The 28,000-nt window shown below is 31.0% G+C and overlaps 1 protein-coding gene and 4 pseudogenes across 5 annotated transcripts; all 5 read right to left on the bottom strand.

Moving 5' to 3' along the window:
• Nucleotides 1–3,739, bottom strand: LOC149882797 (cytochrome P450 4V2 pseudogene; annotated as a pseudogene). The gene has a single exon (XR_016456186.1). The product of XR_016456186.1 is annotated as a cytochrome P450 4V2 pseudogene (transcript).
• Nucleotides 3,740–3,854: 115 nt separating this feature from the next.
• On the bottom strand, nt 3,855–5,527 carry LOC149882796 (cytochrome P450 4V2 pseudogene; annotated as a pseudogene). The gene is made up of 2 exons (XR_016456188.1): nt 5,482–5,527; nt 3,855–5,335 (listed from the first exon to the last, which is right to left on the bottom strand). The product of XR_016456188.1 is annotated as a cytochrome P450 4V2 pseudogene (transcript).
• A 5,583-nt stretch (nt 5,528–11,110) lies between these two features.
• On the bottom strand, nt 11,111–12,871 carry LOC149882795 (cytochrome P450 4V2 pseudogene; annotated as a pseudogene). Its single transcript, XR_016456187.1, has one exon. The product of XR_016456187.1 is annotated as a cytochrome P450 4V2 pseudogene (transcript).
• An 8,935-nt stretch (nt 12,872–21,806) lies between these two features.
• Nucleotides 21,807–22,306, bottom strand: LOC149882794 (cytochrome P450 4V2 pseudogene; annotated as a pseudogene). Its single transcript, XR_016456189.1, has one exon. The product of XR_016456189.1 is annotated as a cytochrome P450 4V2 pseudogene (transcript).
• On the bottom strand, nt 22,306–23,428 carry LOC149882793 (cytochrome P450 4V2-like). Its single transcript, XM_090099660.1, has one exon. The coding sequence runs from the start codon at nt 23,286–23,288 to the stop codon at nt 22,341–22,343; it is 948 nt and encodes a 315-aa protein (XP_089955786.1). The 5' UTR covers nt 23,289–23,428; the 3' UTR covers nt 22,306–22,340.
• Between the last annotated feature and the right edge of the window lie 4,572 nt (nt 23,429–28,000).

Here is a 28,000-nt window from a genome sequence, read left to right as displayed (position 1 = left end):
TTTACATAATTTTGATCATTAAACAAAATATGAAAAAATAAAAAAATATAATCCAAGATCAATAAATTGAACCAAAAAAAACTTTCAACATTTTATGCTGTGATGTATTAAATAACTTGTAAAACAAACTCAGTATATTGTCATCTAATTTTATGCTGTGATGTATTAAATAACTTGTAAAAATAACTCAGTATATTGTCATCTAATTTTAAGTGTAGTAAAATTCAATAAAATGTGAACTTCACAAATATTGTTACAGATTAGCCTAACTTTAAACTCTTGAATGCTAAAAAAACTCAGTTCAAAAAAGTTATCTTTCAGTAAACTTCATCATGATTCCATTAGCTGATTTATGTATTATTTCCATAACGTCCTGAACTTCACTCTCCTTTTGCATGGCCTCTAAACAAAATGCTTTCATAATACTGTATAACAGCATTTTTTCTTCAATCATTGCAAACTTCTGACCAATACAGTTTCTTGGTCCTGCAGAGAACGGAATGTAGCTGTATGGGTTTCGCTTTGCAAGCTCATCATTCTCAAAACGCTCAGGTATAAAAGTGTACGGATCTTCCCAGTACTCAGGATTGTGATGAACCATCCTTACAAAAACATTAACTTCTGAACCCTTGGGAACAAATTGGCCGTCAATGATCATATTTTCTTCAATTGCTCGGGCGAATATGGGTACTGGTGGGTGCATTCGCAATGACTCTTTTATTACACACTCAAGATATTTAAAGTTTCGAACCTTTTCATACAGTGAGCCTCCACTTTCTTCTACTTTATCAATTTCTGAATGAAGCTTCATTTGAACATGAGGGTTGCGTCCTAGCAACCATAATGTCCAGCTTAATGCAGCAGAGGTGGTGTCATGACCCTCGAACATAAACGTGTCCACCTCTTCCTGAATGCCTTCAGCGTCAATTTCACCTCTTTTGTATATATCCAACAGCAAATCTAGAAAGAACTTCTTATCTGTAAATGTAGTCTCATCATCTGAATTTAGTGAGCGAATCTTTATTCGCTGGTTTATTACATCGAGAGTCATTTTGTGAGCAACATCCAACGCTTTGTAAAACCGTTTTCCACATGAAGAAAACTTGTAGATAACATCTGGCCAAAGCCAAGGGTACTTGTATCGTACCATAATTTCACTGTTCAAAGTGTTGATTGCTTTTACATAATCAGAGTCTGGACAGCTTTGGGCGTTTATTTTTACACCCATCGATGTCTCGCATATTATGTCCAGAGTGGCTAAACCGATTGGAACCTGAACATCAATTACTTTCCCACTTTCAGCAGAAATGCGCAAGTTTTCTACTAAACGAGCTGCCTGCTCTTCAAAGATTTTTAAAAAGCTGTTGAGTATTGAAAAATGGAAGCTAGGAGTAAGAAGCCGACGACGAGATTTCCATTTGGTACCAGTGCTCATTAGCAAACCAGTTTTTAGCCATTCATGGAAATAGTCGTAGATAGACGACTTAGTTATAACTTTTTGACTGGTCAAAAGTGTTTCTGAAAACTTTATTGAAGACGAAAATATGATTGGTTTTAAGCCCAGCCACATACAAAAAACATTGCCGTAAACTCTACTCCATTCACATATTTGTTTATTAAACTTTACCGGATCACTTTGAAGTTGAAGAGAATTTCCAAAGAACGGTATTGTTGGCGGTGTAGCAATGGTTAAAAGTCCATAAGACATAATCCAAAGCTTCCAGCATATCTTTATAAGAAGGTAAAAAACTACAAAAGTTATTGTTAAGTATAATGGAAACATTTTTAAAAATATAAAAAAACTATCTGAAGGCTAAGCAGTTCATCAATCGTGTTAAAGTTAACATAATCTTTTTACTACCGCTCCTCTAAATCAGTATTTACAAACGGTTTGTTTTAGTCAATAGACGATTTATTTGATTTCTTATAAGCTTATTTAGCTTTGAAAGCATTAAATGAGTTAATGCATTAAGCTCATTTACTGTTTACGTAACATTTTTTAAAAGTAGCCATTACAAAAACTACAATTTTATAAAAATTCACTCAAAACAAAATCGATCAACTATCTGAGAAGACGCATCTTGAAAAAAATATTTGAACATTTCGGTAAAAAATGATCGGGATTGCCTATCAAGATGTTACCAAATATGTTGAATTATAAAGATGACTAACATGTCACGTTTCTTTTGTTCTTTGTTTCTGTGTTATTTTCTTGTAAATAGTTCAAATAAGTTAACTGCATATTTCTTTTAATAATTAGGAGTTGATATGACTGTAAATCTTAAGTTTTAGCTTCTAATATCTCTTTATGAGGAGGGAAAACGAAAGAAATTCTTAACAGAATCTTTATGTTTTAATCATCTCAAACATGTAACCTATTTGATAGAAGAAAGGTGCGAGACAATCAAAACACCAGATGGTCACACATGTAAAATTGCATGAATAATAAAGCAGCTACATAATAAAACTTTAAAACTTTTTTTCACAACAATGACCAGAAGTTTAATTCTAGCGACACTGATAAAATGATAATAGTTCAATTAGGAAGGTTCGCAAAATTTCTGTGACTATTTTATATTTTTTACAAACAAGTCAAAAAGACAAGCCAAATAATTGAAGTTTAAAAATTTTTTCACAATAACGACCGGATGTTCAATAACGACCGGAAGTCCAAGAAGATTTTATAGTGAGAATAGCTTTTGTATAGATAGACTCTTTGGCCATGAGTCCAAAGGTGTGAAGAAGAATATTTTTTAGTGACTTTTGATTGCATATTATTATCTGAATTTATAAATATCGAATATAGTCGAAATAAATGTTTGCATCTCGTTTTACTTTGTAAAAGTATTTACAGAATGAAACGAGAATCTTTGATAAGTAATTTGTAATTCGATTGAGCAACTATTAAATCCCTATTAACTGTATTAAGATTTTGTTGTTGGATTTTATGCAGGTAAATTTTTTTAGGTCTGAAGTGTAAGAAGTTTGAGAGCGGGGATTTTATTATTTTTTTTACCAAAGAATAAAGAGAGCGGAGATTGTGAGCTCGTGTCTGTAGAAGATATTGTTTTGAGGAATGTGTTTCGTTACAATTGATTACTGTTAGGGTGTTAGGGTGTTGGTCGGCTCTAGTGGTGGGTGGATGAGTGTTTCATGTATGGTTCGTGTAACGGTAGATTCCTTGACTTATAACACTTTAGGCCACGTAAGGCTAAAAACCAAATCTTATTACAATCAACAACAATATAGTAATTCCTTAATCTAAATGAAAATGAAATAAAACTAATATTTACTAATGGTTCTCTTTGTTTCATTTCATCAAAAGTCTCAAATATTTAACTCAAATATATTAGTATTTATAAATACAGATATTAGTATATTATTAAAATGAAGATACGCATTCAAAAGTCACTCAAAAAATTATCTATTTCCGTCTTTGGAGTAATGGCCAAAAGCATATACATATATTAGACTTTTCTCATTTTAATATCTTCTTTTTTCTCTTTGAAAATATCCCTTTGCTTTTTTCTTTTTCCTTCCTCACAGAAGTCTTGGAGCCTGAAGTTAGATGAGCCATACACACCCACACAGCAGTGAGGGCAACCCAACAACTTTATAATAAACATCCGATCACCCTAACGTAACCAAAAAAGATAAACACATTTCCCAAAGACAAAAAAATATTCTCCGGAGCTCACCTTATCTCCAACCTCACACTATAAATCCGCAAAATAAAACACCGCCTACACACAAACCGCCTTCACAATTTTAATAGTTCATTTAGAAAATTATCCACCAAAACAATTTTCGTTATGAGGAAAAACTATTACTAAATCTGAAGGAAGAGTTACTACTGACAAGCGTACTTATATTATTTTGATCATTCAATAGTGCAAGATAAACAAACTTTTTACATTTTAAGCTATGTTATATTAAATGACTTGTTTAAATAACTCTTTTCATCTTCAGCTTATTCTAAATAAAGAAAAATGCATCAAAAAATTATCTTTAAGAAAGCTTCATCATGGTTCCATTAACTGATTTAGGTACTACATCTACAGCGCCTTGCACTTCATCTTCCTTTTGCATGGACTCAACACAAAATGCTTTCATAATACTGTATAGCAGCATTTTTTCTTCAACCATTGTAAGCTTCTGACCAATACAGTTTCTTGGTCCTGCAGAGAACGGAATGTAGCTGTATGGGTTTCGCTTTGCAAGCTCATCATTCTCAAAACGTTCAGGTATAAAAGGGTACAGATCTTCCCAGTACTCAGGATTAAGATAAACCATCATGAAAAACTCATTAATTTCTGACCCCTTGGGAACAAATTGGCCATCGATGATCATATTTTCTTCAATTGCTCGGGCGAATATGGGTACTGGTGGGTGCATTCGCAAAGAGTCTTTTATTACACACTCAAGATATTTAAAGTTTCGAACCTTTTCATACAGTGAGCCTCCACTTTCTTCTACTTTATCTATTTCTGAATGAAGCTTCATTTGAACATGAGGGTTGCGTCCTAGCAACCATAATGTCCAGCTTAATGCAGCAGAGGTAGTATCATGACCTTCGAACTTTCATCCTGAATGCCTTCTGCGTCAATTTCACCTCTTTCATAAATATCTATCAGCAAATCTAGAAAGAACTTCTTTTCCGTCATTAGATTTTCATCTTCTGCATCTAGAGAACGGATTTTTATTCGCTGGTTTATTATATCCACAATCAGTTTGTGAGCAACATCTAGCGCATTGTAAAACAGTTTTCCACAAGGAAAATGCTTGTAGATAACATCTGGCCAAAGCCAAGGATATTTAGAGCGTTCCAATAATTCTCTGCTCAAAGTATTGATCGCTTTTACATAATCAGAGTCTGGACAGCTTTTGGCGTTTATTTTTACACCCATCGATGTCTCACATATTATGTCCAGAGTGGCTAAATCGATTGGAACTTGAACATCTATTATTTCTCCACTTTCAGCAGAAATGCGCAAGTTTTCCACTAAACGAGCTGCCTGCTCTTAAAAGATTTTTAAAAGTCATAACTTTTTGACTGAGTTAAAATTGTTATAAGTCATAACTTTTTGACTGGTTAAAATTGTTTCTAAAAACTTTGTTGAAGACGAAACTATAACCGGCTTTAAGCCCAGCCACACACAAAACACATTGCCGTAAACTCTACTCCATTCACATGCTTGTTTGTAGAACTTTGCTGGATCACTATGAAGTTGAAGAGAATTTCCAAAGAATGGCGTTGTAGGTGGTGTAGTAATAGTTAAAAGTCCCTATGGCTTAATCCAAAGCTTCCAGCAAATCTTTACAAGAAGGTAGAACCCTGCAAAGGTTAATATTAAGTGTATTGGAAACATTTTTAATGTCATAAAAATAATATGAAGCCAAAGCAGTTCATCAATTGTGTTATGAAAAACCAAATTTATGAAACATTTTGTATTTTTAACATAATTTTTATTTTTTTACAACCTGCTTTTTAACATAATCCTTTTCCTAGCATGAATATTTACAAAAGATTTGTTTTAGTCAATTGACAATTTATTTAATCTCTTATAAGCTTATTCAGCTATGAAGCCACTAAATGATTTAATTCATTTAGCTCATTCACTGTTTATGTAACATTTTTTTTTAAAGCGCCCATTATAGAAGCTGTAATTAATTTTATAAAAATTCACTCAGAAAAAAAAGAGCAACTATTTCTCAATTTTCCTTTGTGTTTTTTCGCTCCGTAAGAGCAAAAAAACAAAAAAACATAGCAAAATCAGAGTGATTATAACGTAATTAGACACTGCAAATAATACTGACGCAAGCTGAATAAAAAACTTATCTTTTTCTTAAAATTAGTTCAATCATTTTCAATCGATAATCAAAATTTACGGCAAATCAAGTCTTAAATTGAATTCCCTGTGTTTCGTCTATAAACCATCAATTAACTTTTCGTTTAAATGGGTATTTGAATCAATATTATCAAACAAATGGATCACAGACCTATCCTAGTTCATAATCTGAAATATGTAAAGTTTTGGTCAAATTGTATCATATGACAGGAGATGATGCTTTTAAATAACAAGACATCTGTATCAATTGCATTAGCTAATTCTTTAATGCACGTGATTATGCCAGTGTTATTTTTTTTCTTCTACTAAACAAAGTATCAGCTTCTTCTTGAAAAATTTAGATTTACTGCTGAATTTAAAAATTTTTATATACACTCTATGCAAATTCAAACTCAATTTGCTTTTCAAAAAGTTGACAGCTAACTCATCTCATTACAGAGTATTGAAAAAAGACGGCTGTATAGGTTGTTGCAATTGACGTAATTACTATAACAATATCCTGTAATACCTTAACCAATCTTCATTAATACATTTTGCAGATAGAATCTTCACTATGTCAGCTGTATCTTGCATATGAATTAGCAATGCAAAATTGATGCCATTATAATTGCTGAAAAAGCAATCGTGCTTCTCCAACTATAAGAGGTTTTAAAGTTTTCCCTAATAAATATAAAACTATTAAGTATGCCAGCTAAACCTTTTCAAGAAGTGTTTCACTTTTAGACTTGTTTTTTAAAAAATGTTTCAAACTTGTTTTCAAATACTTTACTTATTATATACTTACTAGTTACTTTATGTTTGTTTTCGAAATATTTTAATAGTTTAAAAGGTTTTATTCTTTCATTTACTAATTTTTCCGAACAATGAACACACAATGGACGAACTTCCCCATTAACATCGCTTCCCACACAAATTTTTCTTAATCTTTTCTCAGTTAAAGTAGTACTTTTTAAAACGGCCATTTTGGATTTATGAGAGTGAAGTTACATTAATATTCATATATATAATTTTTAGCGAAACAATTCCAGTACAAATTTACTTCAACAAGATTTATCTTCAAAATAGTTAGTTTCATTATGCCCTAATGGAGGCGCTAGATAAAAGAGAGTTCGAATCGTCATCAAATGATTCTCTGAGCCCATTACAATAAACTACTATCATTCATGATTTGCATGGCTATACTAAGTGTCTAATACATTTAGAAATTGTCTAGTTTATTTTCTAAATATTCTTGCGACTGGGGGCGCAATTTCTGCTGTATTTTTTTGCTGTGTCTTGCTTGAATCTTGTTATAAGATTCATAATTAAACTTCAAAATATCCAAAGAGGTTTTTAGAATTGAGGTTAAGGTCACTACTCAACTTACTTTTTAGAGCTTGGATTAGGGCTAATCTTATTTCAGTTTCCCTTTTAGAGCTTGGTTAAGTTTACTTCAGCTGATTAAGATTTTTAAGTATGGTTCCTAAGTTATACTCCAATTATAAAAAATTATAATTAATTAGTTATAACTACAACAAGCTATTGCCAATGAACAGGTACTGAAGGACCGTTTCTAAGTGTTTTGTAACAAGTTCAGCACCTTTCGAGGGAAAGAACAGATTACACTGTGTGACACAATCACTCCACCATCACATGCATCGAATTACTATTTAAAATGCAACCAAATGTAACTAATGAATGATATGGATGTCTAATACTTCACTTTTTTGTGTTACTTTAATGTATCCTTTTATATAATGCTGTGAGGAGGGAAAATGATAATGTTTTCAATTTTAACATTGGAACGAAGAAAAGAGTGAGTCAACCAAGAAAAGACGTACACACGGAGACTCATTGAATTTGTCATATGAATAAAAATAACAACAATCAAGAAAAGACGTACACACAGAGACTTATTGAATTTGTCATATGAATAAACGATATAGCGAAAAGAGAAAGTAAAAAATAACAACAACCAAGAAAAGACGTACACGCGGAAAACTTATTCAGCCTGTCATATAAATAAATGATGAATAAGTTGCAAAACGATAAACAACCAAAAACTATAAAAAGCTAAAAAAGAAAAGAAGAGGGAAGGGAAAAAGATTTAAAAGAGATTGAAAAGAAGATTTTATGAGAAAAGAGTTTTAAAGGAGTTTTAAAAGAAGATTTTATAAGAAAAGAGTTTTAAAAGAGATTTTAAGAGATTTAAAGAGAAAAGAGTTTAAAGAGATTTAAAAAGAAGATTTTAAGAAATTTAAAAGAGGAATTTATGAGAAAAGGATTTTAAAGATTCAAAGAGAATTTTATGAGAAGAATTTATGAAGATTTTAAAAGAAGAATTGGTAAGAAAAGATATTTGAGTAACTTTAAATAAGTGTTATTATCTGTATTGATTTTTTGATATTTGCATGAGTTAATATTAAGAGAATATATATATTGATGAGAATATTTGAGAATATTTGTTAAGAAAAGTAAGTAAGAGAAGAAGAACCAGTAGTAACTATTTTTGTTTGCATTTCGATTATTAATATTATTGTTATCACTATATGCGTTAAATATTGTTATTAAAAAAGTATGATGCTCTAACCGCGCACCTTACCATAGCCGCGCCGTAATATATTACCTGAGGGACCGAACATAGAAAACATTTAATAAAACCCCCCAACCTTGTTTCCAACCTCCATATACCTTCTCACAACCCAAACCTAGCCCTTTCCTAACCAAATACTCCCCAGACCATCAACCTAGCTCCCAACCTCCATATACCTAATCCAACAATAACACTAAACCCAAACTTCCCCTTCCCCTTCCCATTCCCCTTCGCCTTTACTGCAAAAGAAGAAAACATAATATAACAATAAAAATAATTAAAAACCCACCGCCCTCACAATGCGATACAAGTAAGTTAACAGTAGATTTATTTTAACAATTAGAAATATATTACTGTGTAACTGGAAATAATTAGAAACATATGACTGTAATTCTGAAGTTTTAGTTTCTAATATCGTTTTTAGAGTTTTTTTGGAAAATTACAGATATTTAATCAAAATAATACAGATATTTATCACATATACTTATACAGGTATTTATTGAAAAAGCTAAGAAAATAGTGAGCGCCAAAATTTTTTATACCACCAAAACACACTTTGCTATGTTTGTGGAAAATATATTGTCAAACTTCACTACCTGAAAACTCTAGATTAATCCAAAAAAAATGCACCACAATAGTTTTGATAAAAATGCACCACAATAGCTTGAAGATAAAATTATTTATGAAGATAAAACCAAATAGCCTATTGGCTAAGGTCAAGTGTAATAGTCGGTCTAGGCTGTTGTGCTTGCATTAAACTGATAACTTTCTTTTTTTCTCGCTTGCTCTTCAAAGGAGAGACAAACTCAAGATCGACGTACCACTGGATCTTCATCGGAAAGGATGGGCAGTCCACAAGGTAATCGCTGGAGGGCTCTAAACCCCTAAATACCTAAAATCAATTACCAATGCTTTCATACTCCTAATTTAAGATACAGAAAAAAAAAAAAAAGCAATCGAGAAAATCTTGCAGAAAAACTCCTTATAGGAAGATTTTAATGAAAGAAAATGATGTAAAACCTGAATATGTAAAACCTGAACATGTAAAAATTTTATGGGAAGATCTTTGTAAGAGAAAATTCAGATAAAATTTATTTATTTGAAGATTTTACGGAAGATTGATGGATAGTTTTTGTGGAAGAATTTTAAAGAGATATTTTTGAGAAAAAAAAAAGAAAAAAAAGAGAACATAGATCTTTAAAGCAGAAGTAAAGAAAAAGAAAGCAAAGGGATATTTTCAAAGAGAAAGAGAAGGTATTAAAGCGAGAATAGTTCTAAAATAGATAGACACTTTGGCCATGAGTCTAAACCCAGCAAACTTCCCAAGCTTGGGCCATGCGAGACCTACTTTTGGATTGTCATTCTTGATCCACTTTAATCTCCAGTGACTATCCGATGCAAAAAACATTTCCTTTTTTACCGTTCAAGCAACAGTTCACACGTTAAGTGACGCCGTTCAATGTCTCTTGGCTTTAACTCATGGGGCATCCAATGACCTTACTTTAGTATCATTCCTAAAGCTTTTAAACGTTTTGATACTGTTGTATCATCATCATGTAACGATTTTTTAAGTTTAATTAGCGTCTGACAAGGATCTTCAACAAGCAACTCCTCGAACTCCTTATCTTCAAAGTCATTGGCTTTTGAAGCGTCAAAACCAGTTTCTTCATGTCTTTTCCGATAGAGGAAGCTCGCAATACGTCTCGTCAACTATTCGGTGCGCCTCAGCTGCCATTACTTTTTTTTTTGAAAAAATAATGTAATAAAACTCCCCGCAAAAACACTTTATCTGGCATAAAACTGCTACTATAGTAATTTTATGGTATGTTGTGGCATGTAAAAGGTATATAATAATGGTATATAATTAGTATGGTATATAACAAATTATGGTATATATTATATATATTATATATAACAGTGGCGGATCCAGGAAAAATATTGATTGTAGCAAAAGTAAGCTTGGTGACGGAGGACCTTTTTTTTTTTTTTATTATTTTTCCTACTATTATAGTATCTTTTAATTTGTTTAATATAATATAAAAGATTAGTAACTGAAAACAAATTTACAAGACAGATATCAAAACTTGAAATTTGATAAGTGGAAGGTTAAAGATGGCAAGTTTTTGTAAGAATTACGCATGCGCAATTGCTAAGCATTTTTTTTCAATCACTTGTTCTAAAATAGGCACTAGATCGGTACGGTGGTGCCGATCGTTTATATATATTAGACTATTCTCATTTTAAAACCTTCTTTTTCTCTTTGAAAAGATTCTTTTTCTTCTTTATCTTCTTTATCTTTACCTCTTCTTTTCAGTCTCCTTTATCTTTTTTTTAAATCTCTTTTTCAAAATCTCCCAATATTTCTTTTATCATTTTTTCTATAAAATTTTTCTCAAAAAAAACTCTTTTAGATTTTCTCATAAAATTTTTTCTTAAAAATAAATTCTTCCGTAAAACTCCCTCTAAAAATCTTCTAAACTTCTCCAAAAAATATTGTGCAAGATATTTATAACCGATATTTTTATTTAATGTCCGCAGATATTTCTTAACTCAAGTGCTGTCCTAGTATAAAAAAAGAACTTTATTTTCAAGTTCAATAGTCTGGAACCGCCAAAACAAGTTTTGTTATGTGGTAAATATATCATTAAATCTAAAGTAAGAGTTATAACTGACAAGACGAAAAAAAAACTTTCTGCATTTTATGCTGTGATGTATTAAATAACTTGTATAAATAACTCAGTACATTGTGATCTAATTTTAAATTAAGTAAAATTCATAAAAGTGATCTTTACAAATATTGCTATAGATTAATCTAACTTTAAACTCTTGAACACTAAAAAAACTCAGTTCAAAAAAATTATCTATTAAAAAACTTTATCATGATTCCATTAACTGATCTATGTATTACATCTATACAGCCCTGAACTTCACCCTCCTTTTGCATGGACTCAACACAAAATGCTTTCATAATACTGTATAGCAGCATTTTTTCTTCAATCATTGCAAACTTCTGACCGATACAGTTTCTTGGTCCAGCAGAGAACGGAATGTAGCTGTATGGGTTTCGCTTTGCAAGCTCATCATTCTCAAAACGTTCAGGTATGAAAGTGTACGGATCTTCCCAGTACTCGGGATTGTGATGAACCATCATGACAAACACATTAACTTCGGAACCCTTGGGAACAAATTGGCCATCGATGATCATATTTTCTTCAATTGCTCGGGCGAACATGGGTACTGGTGGGTGCATTCGCAATGACTCTTTTATTACACACTCAAGATATTTAAAGTTTCGAATCTTTTCATACAGTGAGCCTCCGCTTTCTTCTACTTTATCGATTTCTGAATGAAGTTTCATTTGAACATGAGGGTTGCTTCCTAGCAACCATAAAGTCCAGCTTAATGCAGCAGAGGTAGTATCATGACCTTCGAACATAAATGTGTCCACCTCTTCCTGAATGCCTTCAGCGTCAATTTCACCTCTTCTGTAGATATCCAACAGCATATCTAGAAAGAACTTCTTTTCTGTTGATGGACTATCATTTTCTGCATCTAGAGAGCGGATCTTTATTCGTTGGTTTATTACATCGTTAGTCATTTTGTGAGCAACATCCAGCGCTTTGTAAAACCGTTTTCCACTTTGAGTTAACTTGTAGATAACATCTGGCCAAAGCCAAGGATATTTAGATCGCTCCGATATTTCTCTGTTCAAAGTATTAATTGCTTTTACATAATCAGAGTCTGGACAGCTTTGGGCGTTTATTTTTACACCCATCGATGTCTCGCATATTATGTCCAGAGTGGCTAAACTGATTGGAACCTGAACATCTATTACTTCCCCACTTTCAGCAGAAATGCGCAAGTTTTCTACTAAACGAGCTGCCTGCTCTTCAAAGATTTTTAAAAAGCTGTTGAGTATTGAAAAATGAAAGCTGGGAGTAAGAAGCCGACGACGAGATTTCCATTTGGTACCAGTGCTCATCAGCAAACCAGTTTTTAGCCATTCATGGAAAAAGTCGTAGACAGACGACTTACTGATAACTTTTTGGCTGCTTAAAAGTGTTTCTGAAAACTTTATTGTAGACGAAACTATAACCGGTTTTAAGCCCAGCCACACACAAAACACATTGCCGTAAATTCTACTCCATTCACATATTTGTTTATTAAACTTTACCGGATCACTTTGAAGTTGAAGAGAATTTCCAAAGAACGGTACTGTAGGTGGTGAAGCAATGGTTAAACGTCCATAAGACTTAATCCAAAGCCTCCAGCATATCTTTACAAGAAGGTAGAAAACTACAAAAGTTATTGTTAAGTATAATGGAAACATTTTTAAAAATATAAAAAAACTATCTGAAGGCTAAGCAGTTCATCAATCGTGTTAAAGTTAACATAATCTTTTTACTACCGTTCCTCTATATCAGTATTTACAAACGGTTTGTTTTAATCAATAGACGATTTATTTGATTTCTTATAAGCTTATTTAGCTTTGAAGGCATTAAATGAGTTAATGCATTAAGGTCATTTACTGTTTACGTAACATTTTTTAAAAGTAGCCATTACAAAAACTACAATTTTTTAAAAGTTCACTCAAAACAAAATCGATCAACTATCTGAGAAGATGCATCTTGAAAAAAAAAATATTTGAACACTTCGGTAAAAAATGATCGGGATTTGCCAATCAAGATGTTACCAAATATGTTGAATTATAAGGATGACTAACATGTCACGTTTCTTTTAATTTTTGTTTCTGTGTTATTTTCTTGTAAATAATTCAAATAAGTTAACTGCATATTTCTTTTAATAATTAGGAATTGATATGACTGTAAATCTTAAGTTTTAGCTTCTTATATCTCTTTATGAGGAGGAAAAACGAAAGAAATTCTAAACAGAATCTTTAAGCTTTATTCAACTCAAACATACAACCTATTTGATTGAAGTAAGGTGCAAGACAATCAAAACACTAAATGATCACACATGTAAAATTGCATGAATAATAAAGCAGCTACATAATAAAACTTTAAAACTTTTTTTTCGCAACAATGACCAGAAGTTTAATTGTAGCGACACTGATAAAATGATAATAGTTCAATTAGGAATGTTCGCAAAATTTCTGTGACTATTATAATTTTTACAAAATTATATAAAAGTCAAAAAAACAAGCCAAATAATTGAAGTTGAAATTTTTTTTCACAATAACGACCGGATGTTCAATAACGACCGGAAGTCCAAGAAGATTTTATAGTGAGAATAGCTTTTGTATAGATAGACTCTTCGGCCATGAGTCCAAAGGTGTGAAGAAGAATTTTTTTCGAGTGATTTTTGATTGCATATTATTATCTGTATTTATAAATATTGAATATAGCCGAGTTAAATGTTTGTATTGAATATGTTCGAGTTAAATGTTTGTATCTCGTTTCACTTTGTAAAAGTATTTACAGAATGAAACGAGAATCTTTGATAAGTAATTTGTAATTCGATTGAGCAACTATTAAATCCCTATTAATTGTATTAAGATTTTGTTTTGGATTTTATGCAGGTAAATTTTTTAGGCCTGAAGTGTAAGAAGTTTGAGAGCGGGGATTTTATTATTTTTTTTACCAAAGAATAAAGAGAGCGGAGATTGTGAGCTCGTGTCTGTATAAGATAATATTTAGTGGAATGTGTTTCGTTACAATTGATTACTGTTAGGGTGTTAAGGTGTTGGTCGGCTCTAGTGCTGAGTGGATGAGTGTTTCATGTATAGTTCGTGTAACGGTAGATTCCTTGTTTTCTAATACTTTAGGCCACGTAATATAGTAATTCCTTAATCTAAATGTAAATGAACTAAAATTAGTATTTACTAATTCTCTTTGTTTCATTTCATCAAAAGTCTCAAATTATTAACTCAAATATATAAGTATTTACAAATACAGATATTAATATATTATTACAAATGAAGATACGCATTCAAAAGTCACTCAAAAATTATCTATTTCCGTCTTTGGAGTAATGGCCAAAAGCGTATACATACAGTACTGTGCAAAAGAAAGTAGCACCTAAGAGAATTTTTATATATTCAAGATAAAATGTCAAACAAAATGAAATTAAAACAAAGATATATGTGCAAACATATTTTTTATTAAATTGTGTAATATAATACAAGTTTTATTAAAAACATTTAAATTATTAACTATACATAGAGACTTAATTAATATTTAGTGTGACCACCATTATTTACAATAACATCTTTTAGTTATACTTTTATACAGATTTTCAATAAATGTGATGGGGATATTATACCATTCTTCTTTTAGAACATTCCAAAGTTCATTTACATTCTTTGGCAACCTTTCCATCTTCTTTCTGTCTAAGTAGTCCCACACATGTTCGATTATGTTCAAATCAGGGCTCTGAGGAGGCCAAGGCATGGTTTTAAACACTCCCTCCTCTTCCAGATTTGACAAACAATTTTTTACTAATTTGCAAGTATGTTTGGGATCGTTATCCTGTTGTAGGATAAAATAATCCCCGATCAGTTGTCGTCCAGAAGGCACAGTATGATTATGTAAAATATTTTTATATTTTTCACCTGTAAGCTTTTCTGTTATTCTAACAATGTCCCCTACCCCTTTTATTGAAAAACACCCCCAAACTTAAATATTCCCCCACTATGTTTGATAGTTGATGCTAGACATAGCTCTTTCAATGCCTCTCCCATTCTTCGCCTAACATACTGACGTCTATTCGTCCCAAATATTTGAAATTTAGATTCGTCTGTAAACAATACCTTGTCCCATTGATTTTTCTGCCACTCTTTGTGCTCTCTGGCGAACTTTAATCTTTTTTCTTTATTACCTTTACGTAGTAAAGGTTTTTTAATAGCTACACAACCTTTTAATCCAGATTTTATTAGAGATCGTCGCACAGTAGATGCATGTACTAAAGTTCCACTAGCTCTTTTAAGATCTTGAACAAGTTCTGCGCTTACTTTCTTGCGATTTCGTTGCGCTGTTATTTTTAAAAACTGTTCATCACATAGGCTTAACTTCTTGGGACGACCAGACCTCTTTTTATCCACTACATCACCAGTTTCATTATATTTTTAACTATTTTTTGAACTGAGGCTCGTGAACAATTCACACGTTTGGCTATATTAACTTGACTATAGCCCTCTTCATGTAAAACAATAATGCGATTTCTGTCATTTATTGATATCTTTGGCATTTTATTAGTATTGAAAAAAAAATTTATTATAAAACAAAACTTTTGAAAAAAAAAAAAAAAATTTTTTTAGACGAAAAAATCTGTAATTAACGCGAGAACTCAACAGTAGGGGAGATGGGGGCGCATTGATCGCCGTAGCAGTGTTTTGAAAATTGCGCAGAACCTGAAAGAGATGTAAAAACTTATTAACTACGAAACACATGTAGAACTATCTGGCTTTTGGAATATATAAATATTTTGATTTAAAAAAATGATAAACATGAATAATTTTAACTTTTAAACAACCCTCTCAAAAGATCAATGTACCCCAAACTATGGGGTACTATGATCTCCGACTTGGGGCACATTGATCTTATATGCGTAATATTATCTAAACGTTTAACACTTCTATAACTAAATCTTGTAAATAATTTAGTCAAAGGGTAATATTGTATAACATATAATACATCTAAATTTTTTGATTATTTTTTAAATATAGCAGTTAAACCCACTAGTCTAATTTTTAATTAAAAAATGTATAAATCACAGCAGCTATAAGCTACCCGCTTTATATACGTTTAAAACTTTACAACAACTTGAAATTTATAAGAACTGAAATATAAAGACTGAAATAAGAATACAACTTTTAAGTTTACAAAACTTGTTAAAAGTACAATATTTTGATTAAGAATATTTCATCATTTGTGAAAGTCAAGTTGTGAAGCAGCTTTTGGTTTACATTGTTTTTTATTCCTAAGCAAGTAATTCTTAGTTTCTTTCTTATCTTTTGTGGAGACTTTTTGTTGATTTTTGGTTTGCTTCAAAATTTTCTTTTCTTTTGACAAACGAATTTCATTTCTGACAGGAGTATCAGTCAAGATCCTTGTTTTTAACTGCCTACTTTTAACTTTTTTTTTTCTGGCAGATGCTTTTGGGTAAGGTTTTAAAACCTCAGGTGAGATTATAGAAGCAACACTTGTTGACACTTTGTTTAAAATACTTGTTTCAATATTTACTATAGTTATTTCAGACTCTATGTGATTAACATGTGCTGGTATCATTTCAGATTCCATGTTGTTGACAGGAGTGATAGTAACTGTATCTGGAGCAGCTCTATCTGTAACTGATGATGGTAAATATTCGTCATCTTTGAAAATTTCAGAATTGAATGGCTCAATGCCAGCTACTCTAAATCCTGTCTGTATATTAGATGGTGAGAAAGCTTTTGTATACGGTTCTCGAACTATTGAAACAATATCATAAATGGTCATTGGTCTTGGGTTTGAAACCATCCAATTATCACATGCAGAATTGTAAAACCTTTTCAATGGTCCAAAAACAGTTCTATCTAATGGCTGCAATTTATGGCTGCAATGGGGAGGAAAACTTATCATTGTAATTCCGTGTTGAATTGCAAGCTCCAAGCCTTTAACAGAAATATGACTTTCATGACTGTCGAGAAGTAACAAAACTGGAGATTCCTGAGAACAGTTTGAATATTTAACAAAATGTTTAATCCATTCTATGAAAATTTCTGAGTTCATCCAACCAGAAGGATTTGCAAATCCCACACATCCAGGAGGTCCTTCCTTAATCATGTAATCATGAAACTTTACCCTAGGAAAAATAAATAATGGAGGAATGGAATTTCCAATAGCATTAGAGGCACAACATGCAGTTACCAATGTTCCTCGTTCTGCAGATGTGATTCTTCCAACTTGTTTGCTTCCTCTACCAGCTAAAACCTTTACCGGCTTTTGAACGGTTGTTAAACCAGTTTCATCAACATTATATATACAGTTAGGATTATATTTATATCGATTTCTTACCGTTTTAAGATTTTGAAAAAACTCTCTTACAGTGTGTTTGTTAAAAGCTGTTGATCGAGCGAAGCTCGTTGCTTCAGGTGTTCGTAGAGACAACTCTGGTTGTCTTTTCATAAAACCTTGCAACCAATCAATGCCTGCAATTTTATTTTTAATCCATGATGATGGGCATATCTTATTGTTTTTTAAAGCAAATTCATATGCCAATAATCGCGTTGACCTAGTTGAAAGGCCATAGTTCATTTTTGATGCAATTAGTAAATAACTTGATAAACTTTTTTCATCTTCTGCTGTAAAAACTTGTCTATTGTTGTAGTTAGGCTTGAAAGCTTCATTTGGATTAAGCCTCTTTTTACGACAATATCTTTTTAAAGTCATTCTATCTATGTTAAACTGACGTGCTACAACATTCAGTTGTGTTCCTTCTAAAACTTTATTAACAGCTACTTTCATTGTTTCACTTGGTATAGCAACTTTATTTGTTTTTTTAATTCTATTTCTAACCATTTTAAGATCTGTAAAAAAATATATCAATAAAACATATGTTTTTAATAAATGCTAATATTTAACATAATAATATTATGTTAAATATTTTTTAATTATTATGTTAAATATTATTCTTTTGATATTATAAAGTAATAGTATTATTATTACTAGCTTATAACATAAGTAGATTTAAAAAATGAAATGCTAAAAGCTATTGTTTGTTTATATATAGTTTTTTTTTAAATTATAAATACAATTCCATTCGTTTAACTGTATTGCTTATAAACAAAAACATGGGGCACTTCGTCTTCTATGGGGCACTTTGATCCTCCGATCAATGGGCCCCACATAGTCAAAGATCAATGTACCCCAATAGGTATAGGTAACATATTGATAGCAATATCTACTGTATAAATTGCAGCCAAATAAAAATTATATATTATATTATACACCTAACACTTACAAATTTAAAATAAAATTGTTGTTAACCCATACAGACATCTAAATAAAAATATATTTGAATTATAGTACGATTTAAAAAAATCACTTTTTATGACGAAAAACAATATTTTCTTTATTTTTTTTGACGCTGATAACCTTATGAAAAAATATTACGAATAATCAATTAGGGAAGCATAATGGTTAATTAAATTGCAACCTCACTTCTAGTAAGGCAAAAATGAACGAGTAAAAGCCAAAAGATCATACTGCCCCGGCGATCAATGCGCCCCCATCTCCCCTAACTAAAAATTCTTCGCAACATTCTTATTTATCAAAAAATATTTAACAATAATAAATTTAAACAAAATAAATAAATAGTACAGTGATTGATGTAATCAACTTCTAGTGTTGATCCTTGTCCGCAATAAATGAGCAAACATTATAAGTGGGTGAAAAATGATACGAGTTGAAACCATCTAATAAATATTAATAAAAAAAATTATATTATTAACGAAATCATTAACTAAAATAAATATAGTTTTATTTAAAAGAATATCTTAGTTTAATTTAATAAAAACTCAATATTATTTACTTATAGTTATTTAAATGTGCATTTTTTTAAAAATTTCTTAGGTGCTACTTTCTTTTGCACAGTACTGTATATTAGACTATTCTCATTTTAGTATCTTCTTTTTTCTCTTTGAAAATATCCCTTCGTTTTTTTCTTTTTCCTTCCTCACAGAAATCTTCGAGCCTGCAGTTACACGAGCCATACTCACCCACACAGCAGTGAGGGCAACCCAACAACTTAATGACAAACATCCAAAAACCCTAAAGTAACCAAAAAAGATAAACACATTTCCCAAAGACTAAAAAATATTCACCGGGGCTCACCTTATCTCCAACCTCACACTATAAATCCGCAAAATAAAATACCGCCTACACACAAACCGCCTTCACAATTTTTAGAGTTCATTTAGAAAATTATAGAAATTTATTTAAAACTTACGGAGAAGAGTGAGTGTCATAAACTATAGAACCACCAAAACAATTTTCGTTATAAGGAAAAACTATTACTAAATCTGAAGGAAGAGTTACTACTAACAAGCGTACTTACATTATTTTGATCATTCAATAGTGCAAGATAAGCAACCTTTTTGCATTTTGCGCTTCGTTATATTAAATGACTATTACATATTTAAAAACTAAATCTTCTGCAAATGAAAAAATATATAAAAATTACAAAAATTTATTTTAAAAAAAATTCGCAAAAATCTAAAAAAAAATTTTTATACCAATCTGATCAATAAGTTTAAAAACAACTCAACGCGCACCTGGCAAATAATAAAAGAGATAGCAGGAAAATCAAAAAATCACTTAAGTTCTTTACCACAAACTATAAAATTTGAAGATGAAAATATATGTGAACCGAGCAAAATTGCAAACATATTTAATAAATTTTTAACTGAAATTGGAACTAATCTCTCTAAAAAAATTTCTATGACCGAAAATTCGTTTGAAGACTACTTGTGTCCTATAACTAAATCTCATTATAACAATGAGTATTCTTCTGAAATATCCCACGACGAGCTTGATATAGCCTTTAAATCTTTAAAAAGAAGTAAAGCTTTTGGTGCTGATAAAATAAGTGGTAACATAGTTGCAGAATGTTATGAAAGTCTGAAAGATATTCTTTATAAAGTGTTTAATGCATCTATAAAATAAGGAGTTTTCCCGGATCAATTGAAAATTGCGAAAGTCAAACCAATTTACAAACAAGGCGATACAACAAATATCAACAACTATCGCCCGATTTCGGTTCTTTCAACTTTTTCAAAATTATTGGAAAGAATAATATGTAATAGAATATTTAAATATTTTGACCAAAATAATATACTATATTCCAAACAGTTTGGCTTTAAAAAAAATATTTCAACTGAGCACGCAGTTATTCAATTTGTTAGGGAACTCTCAGAACCTTTCGAAAAAAAACAATATACCCTAGGAGTCTTTATTGATCTTTCGAAGGCTTTCGATACCGTTGACCATGAAATATTGCTTAAAAAGCTCGAATACAATGGAATCAAAAACAAAATGCTAAAATGGTTTCATAGTTACTTTTCAAATAGAAAGCAATTTCTTACCTATAATGATGGCCTTCAAAGTGACTATATTGAAATAACCTGCGGTGTTCCACAAGGCTCTATTCTTGGTCCTCTTATGTTTTTAACTTATATTAATGATTTAAGCAAAGCAGCTAATCTTCGGAGTATTATGTTTGCTGATGATACAAATTTATTTTTATCAAAAAGTAATACTAATGAGCTGTTTTCTGATATGAACAAAGAACTTAAATGCATATCTGAGCGGCTTAAATGTAACAAATTGACCTTAAACCTTGATAAAACAAAATACAATCTATTTCACCCTATATCTAAAAAACGTTTTTTACCAAGAACCATGCCAAAAATTCTTATTGATGAACTAGAAATAAAAAAGGAAACTTTTACTAGTTTTCTTGGCATTTATCTTGATGAGAATGTTACATGGAAACCACATATTGACTACATTTGTACAAAGGTTCCTAAAAATATAGGAGTCCTCTATAAGTCAAGAAATTATAAGTCCTCTATAAGTCAACTCTATTACTCATTTATACATAGTTATATTAACTATGCAAATATTGCTTGGGGAAGTACAAGCAAAAGTAAGTTGCGTACTCTTTACCATCATCAGAAACACGCAATACGCTTAGTTTGTTTTGAAAATCGACTTACACATTCAAAATTTTTATTCAAAAATATAAAAGTACTTAACATTTATGAAGTAAATGTATATAAAATATTATGCTTTATGTTTCAATGTAAAATCAATCCGTCCTTACACGTTTTTAAAGATTTTATTACCTTAAAAAACAAAAAATAAGTATACACTACGAAATGATAAATCACTCTTTGAAACCTTTTGTCGAACAAAATTCAATCAGCCCTGTATAGCTTATCGGGTACCCAATCTCTGGAACAAAATTGCTTTACCTAATTTTGATTTATCAATTACCGTCCCAGTCTTTAATAAGAAATTTAAAAAATTCATTCTCTTTAATGACAATATGTTGAAATACTTTTAATAAGAAGAAATTTGTATAAACACGCTCTTTTGTTTTTTGTATTTTGTCATTTTTATTTGTCTATATTTATTAATGGCTTAAGTTATATTCTATTACAACTTTTTATGGTTCTGGCGACAAGATCATTAGATCTTCTATCAGATACCAAGATTTTATTTAAATTAGTCTATATATCACGGATTTTATTGCATCACGAAAGCATATATCACGGACTTAATTGCATTACGACTAATTAAATGTAAAACTGAAAAAAAAAAAAAAAAAAAAAAACTCTTTTCATCTTCAGCTAATTCTAAATTAAAAAAAAATGCATCAAAAAATTATCTTTCAGAGAGCTTCATCATGATTCCATTATCTGATTTATGTGCTACATCTATAGCGCCTTGCACTTCACCCTCCTTTTGCATGGACTCAACACAAAATGCTTTCATAAAACTGTACAGCAGCATTTTTTCTTCAATCATTGCAAACTTCTGACCGATACAATTTCTTGGTCCTGCAGAGAAAGGAATGTAGCTATATGGGTTTCGCTTTGCAAGCTCATCCTCAAAACGTTCAGGTATAAAAGTGTACGGATCTTCCCAGTACTCAGGATTGTGATGAACCATCATGACAAACACATTAACTTCGGAACCCTTGGGAACAAATTGGCCATCAATGATCATATTTTCTTCAATTTCTTGGGCGAATATGGGTACTGGTGGGTGCATTCGAAAAGACTCTTTTATTACACACTCAAGATATTTAAAGTTTCGAATCTTTTCATACAGTGAGCCTCCACTTTCTTCTACTTTATCAATTTCTGAATGAAGCTTCATTTGAACATGAGGGTTGCTTCCTAGCAACCATAAAGTTCAGCTTAATGCAGCAGAGGTAGTATCATGACCTTCGAACATAAACGTGTCCACTTCTTCCTGAATGCCTTCAGCGTCAACTTCTCCTCTTTTGTAAATATCTATAAGCATATCTAGAAAAAACTTCTTTTCTGTCAATAGATTTTCATTTACTGCATCTAGAGAGCGCACCTTTATTCGCTCGTTTATTACATCCTTAGTCAGTTTGTGAGCAACATCCAGCGCTTTGTAAAACCGTTTTCCACAGGGAAACTGCTTGTAGATACCATCTGGCCAAAGCCAAGGATATTTAGAGCGTTCCAATATTTCTCTGTTCAAAGTACTGATCGCTTTTACATAATCAGAGTCTGGACAGCTTTGGGCGTTTATTTTTACACCTATCGATGTCTCGCATATTATGTCCAGAGTGGCTAAACCGATTGGAACTTGAACATCTATTATTTCCCCACTTTCAGCAGAAATGCGCAAGTTTTCCACTAAACGAGCTGCCTGCTCTTCAAAGACTTTTAAAAAGCTGTTGAGTATTGAAAAATGGAAGCTAGGAGTAAGAAGCCGACGACAAGATCTCCACTTAGTTCCTGTGCTTGTTAGCAAACCTGTTTTTAGCCAGTCATGCAGAAAGTCGAAGATAGAGGACTTAGTTATAACTTTTTGACTGGTTAAAATTGCTTCTATAAACTTTGTTGAAGACGAAACTATAACCGGCTTTAAGCCCAGCCACACACAAAACACATTGCCGTAAACTCTACTCCATTCACATGCTTGTTTGTAGAACTTTGCTGGATCACTATAAAGTTGAAGAGAATTTCCAATGAATGGCGTTGTAGGTGGTGTAGTAATAGTTAAAAGTCCATATGACTTAATCCAAAGCTTCCAGCAAATCTTTACAAGAAGGTAGAACCCTGCAAAGGTTAATATTAAGTGTATTGGAAACATTTTTAATGTCATAAAAATAATATGAAGCCAAAGCAGTTCATCAATTGTGTTATGAAAAACCAAATTTATGAAACATTTTGTATTTTTAACATAATTTTTATTTTTTTACAACCTGCTTTTTAACATAATCCTTTTCCTAGCATGAATATTTACAAAAGATTTGTTTTAGTCAATTGACAATTTATTTAATCTCTTATAAGCTTATTCAGCTATGAAGCCACTAAATGATTTAATTCATTTAGCTCATTCACTGTTTATGTAACATTTTTTTTTAAAGCGCCCATTATAGAAGCTGTAATTAATTTTATAAAAATTCACTCAGAAAAAAAAGAGCAACTATTTCTCAATTTTCCTTTGTGTTTTTTCGCTCCGTAAGAGCAAAAAAACAAAAAAACATAGCAAAATCAGAGTGATTATAACGTAATTAGACACTGCAAATAATACTGACGCAAGCTGAATAAAAAACTTATCTTTTTCTTAAAATTAGTTCAATCATTTTCAATCGATAATCAAAATTTACGGCAAATCAAGTCTTAAATTGAATTCCCTGTGTTTCGTCTATAAACCATCAATTAACTTTTCGTTTAAATGGGTATTTGAATCAATATTATCAAACAAATGGATCACAGACCTATCCTAGTTCATAATCTGAAATATGTAAAGTTTTGGTCAAATTGTATCATATGACAGGAGATGATGCTTTTAAATAACAAGACATCTGTATCAATTGCATTAGCTAATTCTTTAATGCACGTGATTATGCCAGTGTTATTTTTTTTCTTCTACTAAACAAAGTATCAGCTTCTTCTTGAAAAATTTAGATTTACTGCTGAATTTAAAAATTTTTATATACACTCTATGCAAATTCAAACTCAATTTGCTTTTCAAAAAGTTGACAGCTAACTCATCTCATTACAGAGTATTGAAAAAAGACGGCTGTATAGGTTGTTGCAATTGACGTAATTACTATAACAATATCCTGTAATACCTTAACCAATCTTCATTAATACATTTTGCAGATAGAATCTTCACTATGTCAGCTGTATCTTGCATATGAATTAGCAATGCAAAATTGATGCCATTATAATTGCTGAAAAAGCAATCGTGCTTCTCCAACTATAAGAGGTTTTAAAGTTTTCCCTAATAAATATAAAACTATTAAGTATGCCAGCTAAACCTTTTCAAGAAGTGTTTCACTTTTAGACTTGTTTTTTAAAAAATGTTTCAAACTTGTTTTCAAATACTTTACTTATTATATACTTACTAGTTACTTTATGTTTGTTTTCGAAATATTTTAATAGTTTAAAAGGTTTTATTCTTTCATTTACTAATTTTTCCGAACAATGAACACACAATGGACGAACTTCCCCATTAACATCGCTTCCCACACAAATTTTTCTTAATCTTTTCTCAGTTAAAGTAGTACTTTTTAAAACGGCCATTTTGGATTTATGAGAGTGAAGTTACATTAATATTCATATATATAATTTTTAGCGAAACAATTCCAGTACAAATTTACTTCAACAAGATTTATCTTCAAAATAGTTAGTTTCATTATGCCCTAATGGAGGCGCTAGATAAAAGAGAGTTCGAATCGTCATCAAATGATTCTCTGAGCCCATTACAATAAACTACTATCATTCATGATTTGCATGGCTATACTAAGTGTCTAATACATTTAGAAATTGTCTAGTTTATTTTCTAAATATTCTTGCGACTGGGGGCGCAATTTCTGCTGTATTTTTTTGCTGTGTCTTGCTTGAATCTTGTTATAAGATTCATAATTAAACTTCAAAATATCCAAAGAGGTTTTTAGAATTGAGGTTAAGGTCACTACTCAACTTACTTTTTAGAGCTTGGATTAGGGCTAATCTTATTTCAGTTTCCCTTTTAGAGCTTGGTTAAGTTTACTTCAGCTGATTAAGATTTTTAAGTATGGTTCCTAAGTTATACTCCAATTATAAAAAATTATAATTAATTAGTTATAACTACAACAAGCTATTGCCAATGAACAGGTACTGAAGGACCGTTTCTAAGTGTTTTGTAACAAGTTCAGCACCTTTCGAGGGAAAGAACAGATTACACTGTGTGACACAATCACTCCACCATCACATGCATCGAATTACTATTTAAAATGCAACCAAATGTAACTAATGAATGATATGGATGTCTAATACTTCACTTTTTTGTGTTACTTTAATGTATCCTTTTATATAATGCGATACAAATAAGTTAACAGTAGATTTATTTTAACAATTAGAAATATATGACTATATAACTGGAAATAATTAAAAACATATGACTGTAAAGCTGAAGTTTTAGTTTCTAATATCATTTTTAGAGTTTTTTTGGAAAATTACAGATATTTAATCAAAATAAAACAGATATTTATCACATATACTTATACAGGTATTTATTGAAAAAGCGAAGAAAATAGTGAGCGCCAAAATTTTTTATACCACCAAAACACACTTTGCTATGTTTGTGGAAAATATATTGTCAAACTTCACTACCTGAAAACTCTGGGTTAATCCAAAAAAAATGCACTACAATAGTTTTACCAAAACTTTTAAGGACAGCAAAATGAAAAAAATAAAAGTAGAGCACTAAGTTAGGGATCAATCTTTCCTTAATATCTCTGTATATATTTTTTTTTTTGAAAAAAAGTTATGAAACAACATTTCTAGCCGTTGAAATTCTATGAAAAAACTAATTTATGAAATGCATTGTATTTTTAATATGATTTTTATTTTTTTACAACTTGCTTTCTTTGTAGTAAATACAAAGAAAGAAAGCTAATAATATAGTGCAGAAGAAAAATTGAAATGGACATCTTGACGGGCATATCAGTTTTAAATTAGTGCAGGAGCTTAAGAACTAAAGCAGGAAACAAAAATTATTTGCACACTAAAAAATATCCAAAAGCATTCTAAATTTTTATAAACTTATTCACTTTTGTTATATTCTTGAATACGTTACAAAAATTATAAAGTTCTGAAAGCTCCAAGGAATATTCTGGTTATTTCTAAAAACTCTAAAACTCGCGTTGAAAAAGGAAGTGGAGTTAGGAGTTGGTTGAGGCTGGAAGATGTTGTCTTTGAAGTTTTCAACGTGATAAAGAAATCCTTCCTCATGTTTGGTTCCAAGCTATAATTTATAATTTGCAGTTAAGCATGCATATTCAATATGCAGCATATATCAGTTCATGCAACTTTTTCTAAAGTGTTTGTGAGCATTTACAATTATTAATAATGCTTAAATGAAATGTAAAAAAACTGTATCATGCTTTAGAATTGCTGAATCTGGAAGGGTCTAAAAAATTGCTAACTTTGCAAAGATTTTTATACTTTTTGAATAATGTCAAAATGCTGATTTTCTAGTTATTGTTTTTTTTTTTTTTTAATCAAAACCTTGGAAATGATAAGAAAAAGTTGAGTGAGCAATCAGCTCCAACCTTTTTAAAACCTTGAAAAAAGTGATTCACAACTACCAACATCAGGTGAAGTTCTGAAGGTGCAATTATGTCGTGAACTTCAGGTTCAGCTGCTTATTTGAGGAAGGGCTGATTATTTGCAACTTTTGAAATTAGCAGCACTTGAAGCAACAGAAACTCTAAAATTATCGATTTTTTGTTGGAGAGAGCCAAACTTCCTAAAAGTTTCAGCTTGGAGGAAAATAAATCTTTGTCAACTTCTCAAAATTAGCATGAATGTTTTGATGTATAAGTTTGAAGCTCGCGTACCTGATTAGCAACTTTTAGGTCACAACTCAGCTTACTTTTCCAAGTCCAATTATTGGATAATTTACAGAGAGATTTATGAAAAATTGACCCTTACCTATGTACTCCACTTAAAAATTTAAGGGTAAACTTGTTCAAAAGCAAAACAGGTTCTAAAGATTTTGGGTCTCCATGAAAAATTTTTTTTTTGCGTTTTTTTTTTCCTTAATTGATCAAAGTTTCATAAAAAGTTTTTGGTATTTCGCGTGCATTTTGTTTGAATCCGAAATTTCTCAGGTAGTGATCTTAAGGAAAAGTATTGAAACTTTGACAAGGTGACAAAAAAATGGTCAAAAATGCGTTTTTACGTTATTTTGAGCATTCGGTGATGCAAGATAAAAAAATTCCCCCCGAACGTTTTTTTTGCATTACGTGCTACGTTGTATTAAACGACTGATTTAACGGAAAACCTATTTCTATATATTTTGCTGTACCAATGACTTGGCGGGAACAAGCAAGTCATCATTAATATTTGTCAGTTAAATTAACTGGTATTAATAAATGGAATTTTAAAAACAGCTTGACATTTAAAACAATGACAAAAAAGACGTTAAGCGACAAAAAAAGAGCAAAATAGCTCTTTACAACAATCACATTTAATTGATCAGCACAAGTTAAAATGCTTGATTCGGATTTTTGATTTGCTTGTTAGAAAAGCTGAAATAATGGGATCTAGATTGAAAGAATGGCGTTTTGCGTGTAGAGGAAAAAAAAGCAGACTCATATTCCAAATGGTTTACAAACACTAAGTCAACTTGATTTAGCAACAATATTGTTAAAAAAAAAAGAAAAAAAAACCACAAAGACAAATGGAAGCTTTTTATTGATAGTTCAAAAACTAGCTTAAAAATCAAATTACTTCACACCGCCAACCAACATAAAAGTGCTTTTGTCGGAACTAAAGAAAGTGGAATGTCTTTCAACAACGATCTCTGGAATCAATAAA

This window comes from Hydra viridissima, unplaced genomic scaffold (genome assembly GCF_058129835.1).
Source record: "Hydra viridissima isolate aposymbiotic clone 2 unplaced genomic scaffold, HvirCarnegie_v1 scaffold_10, whole genome shotgun sequence".
Classification (NCBI taxonomy): Eukaryota; Metazoa; Cnidaria; class Hydrozoa; order Anthoathecata; family Hydridae; genus Hydra; species Hydra viridissima.
This window is presented reverse-complemented; position numbering and strand designations above follow the sequence as displayed.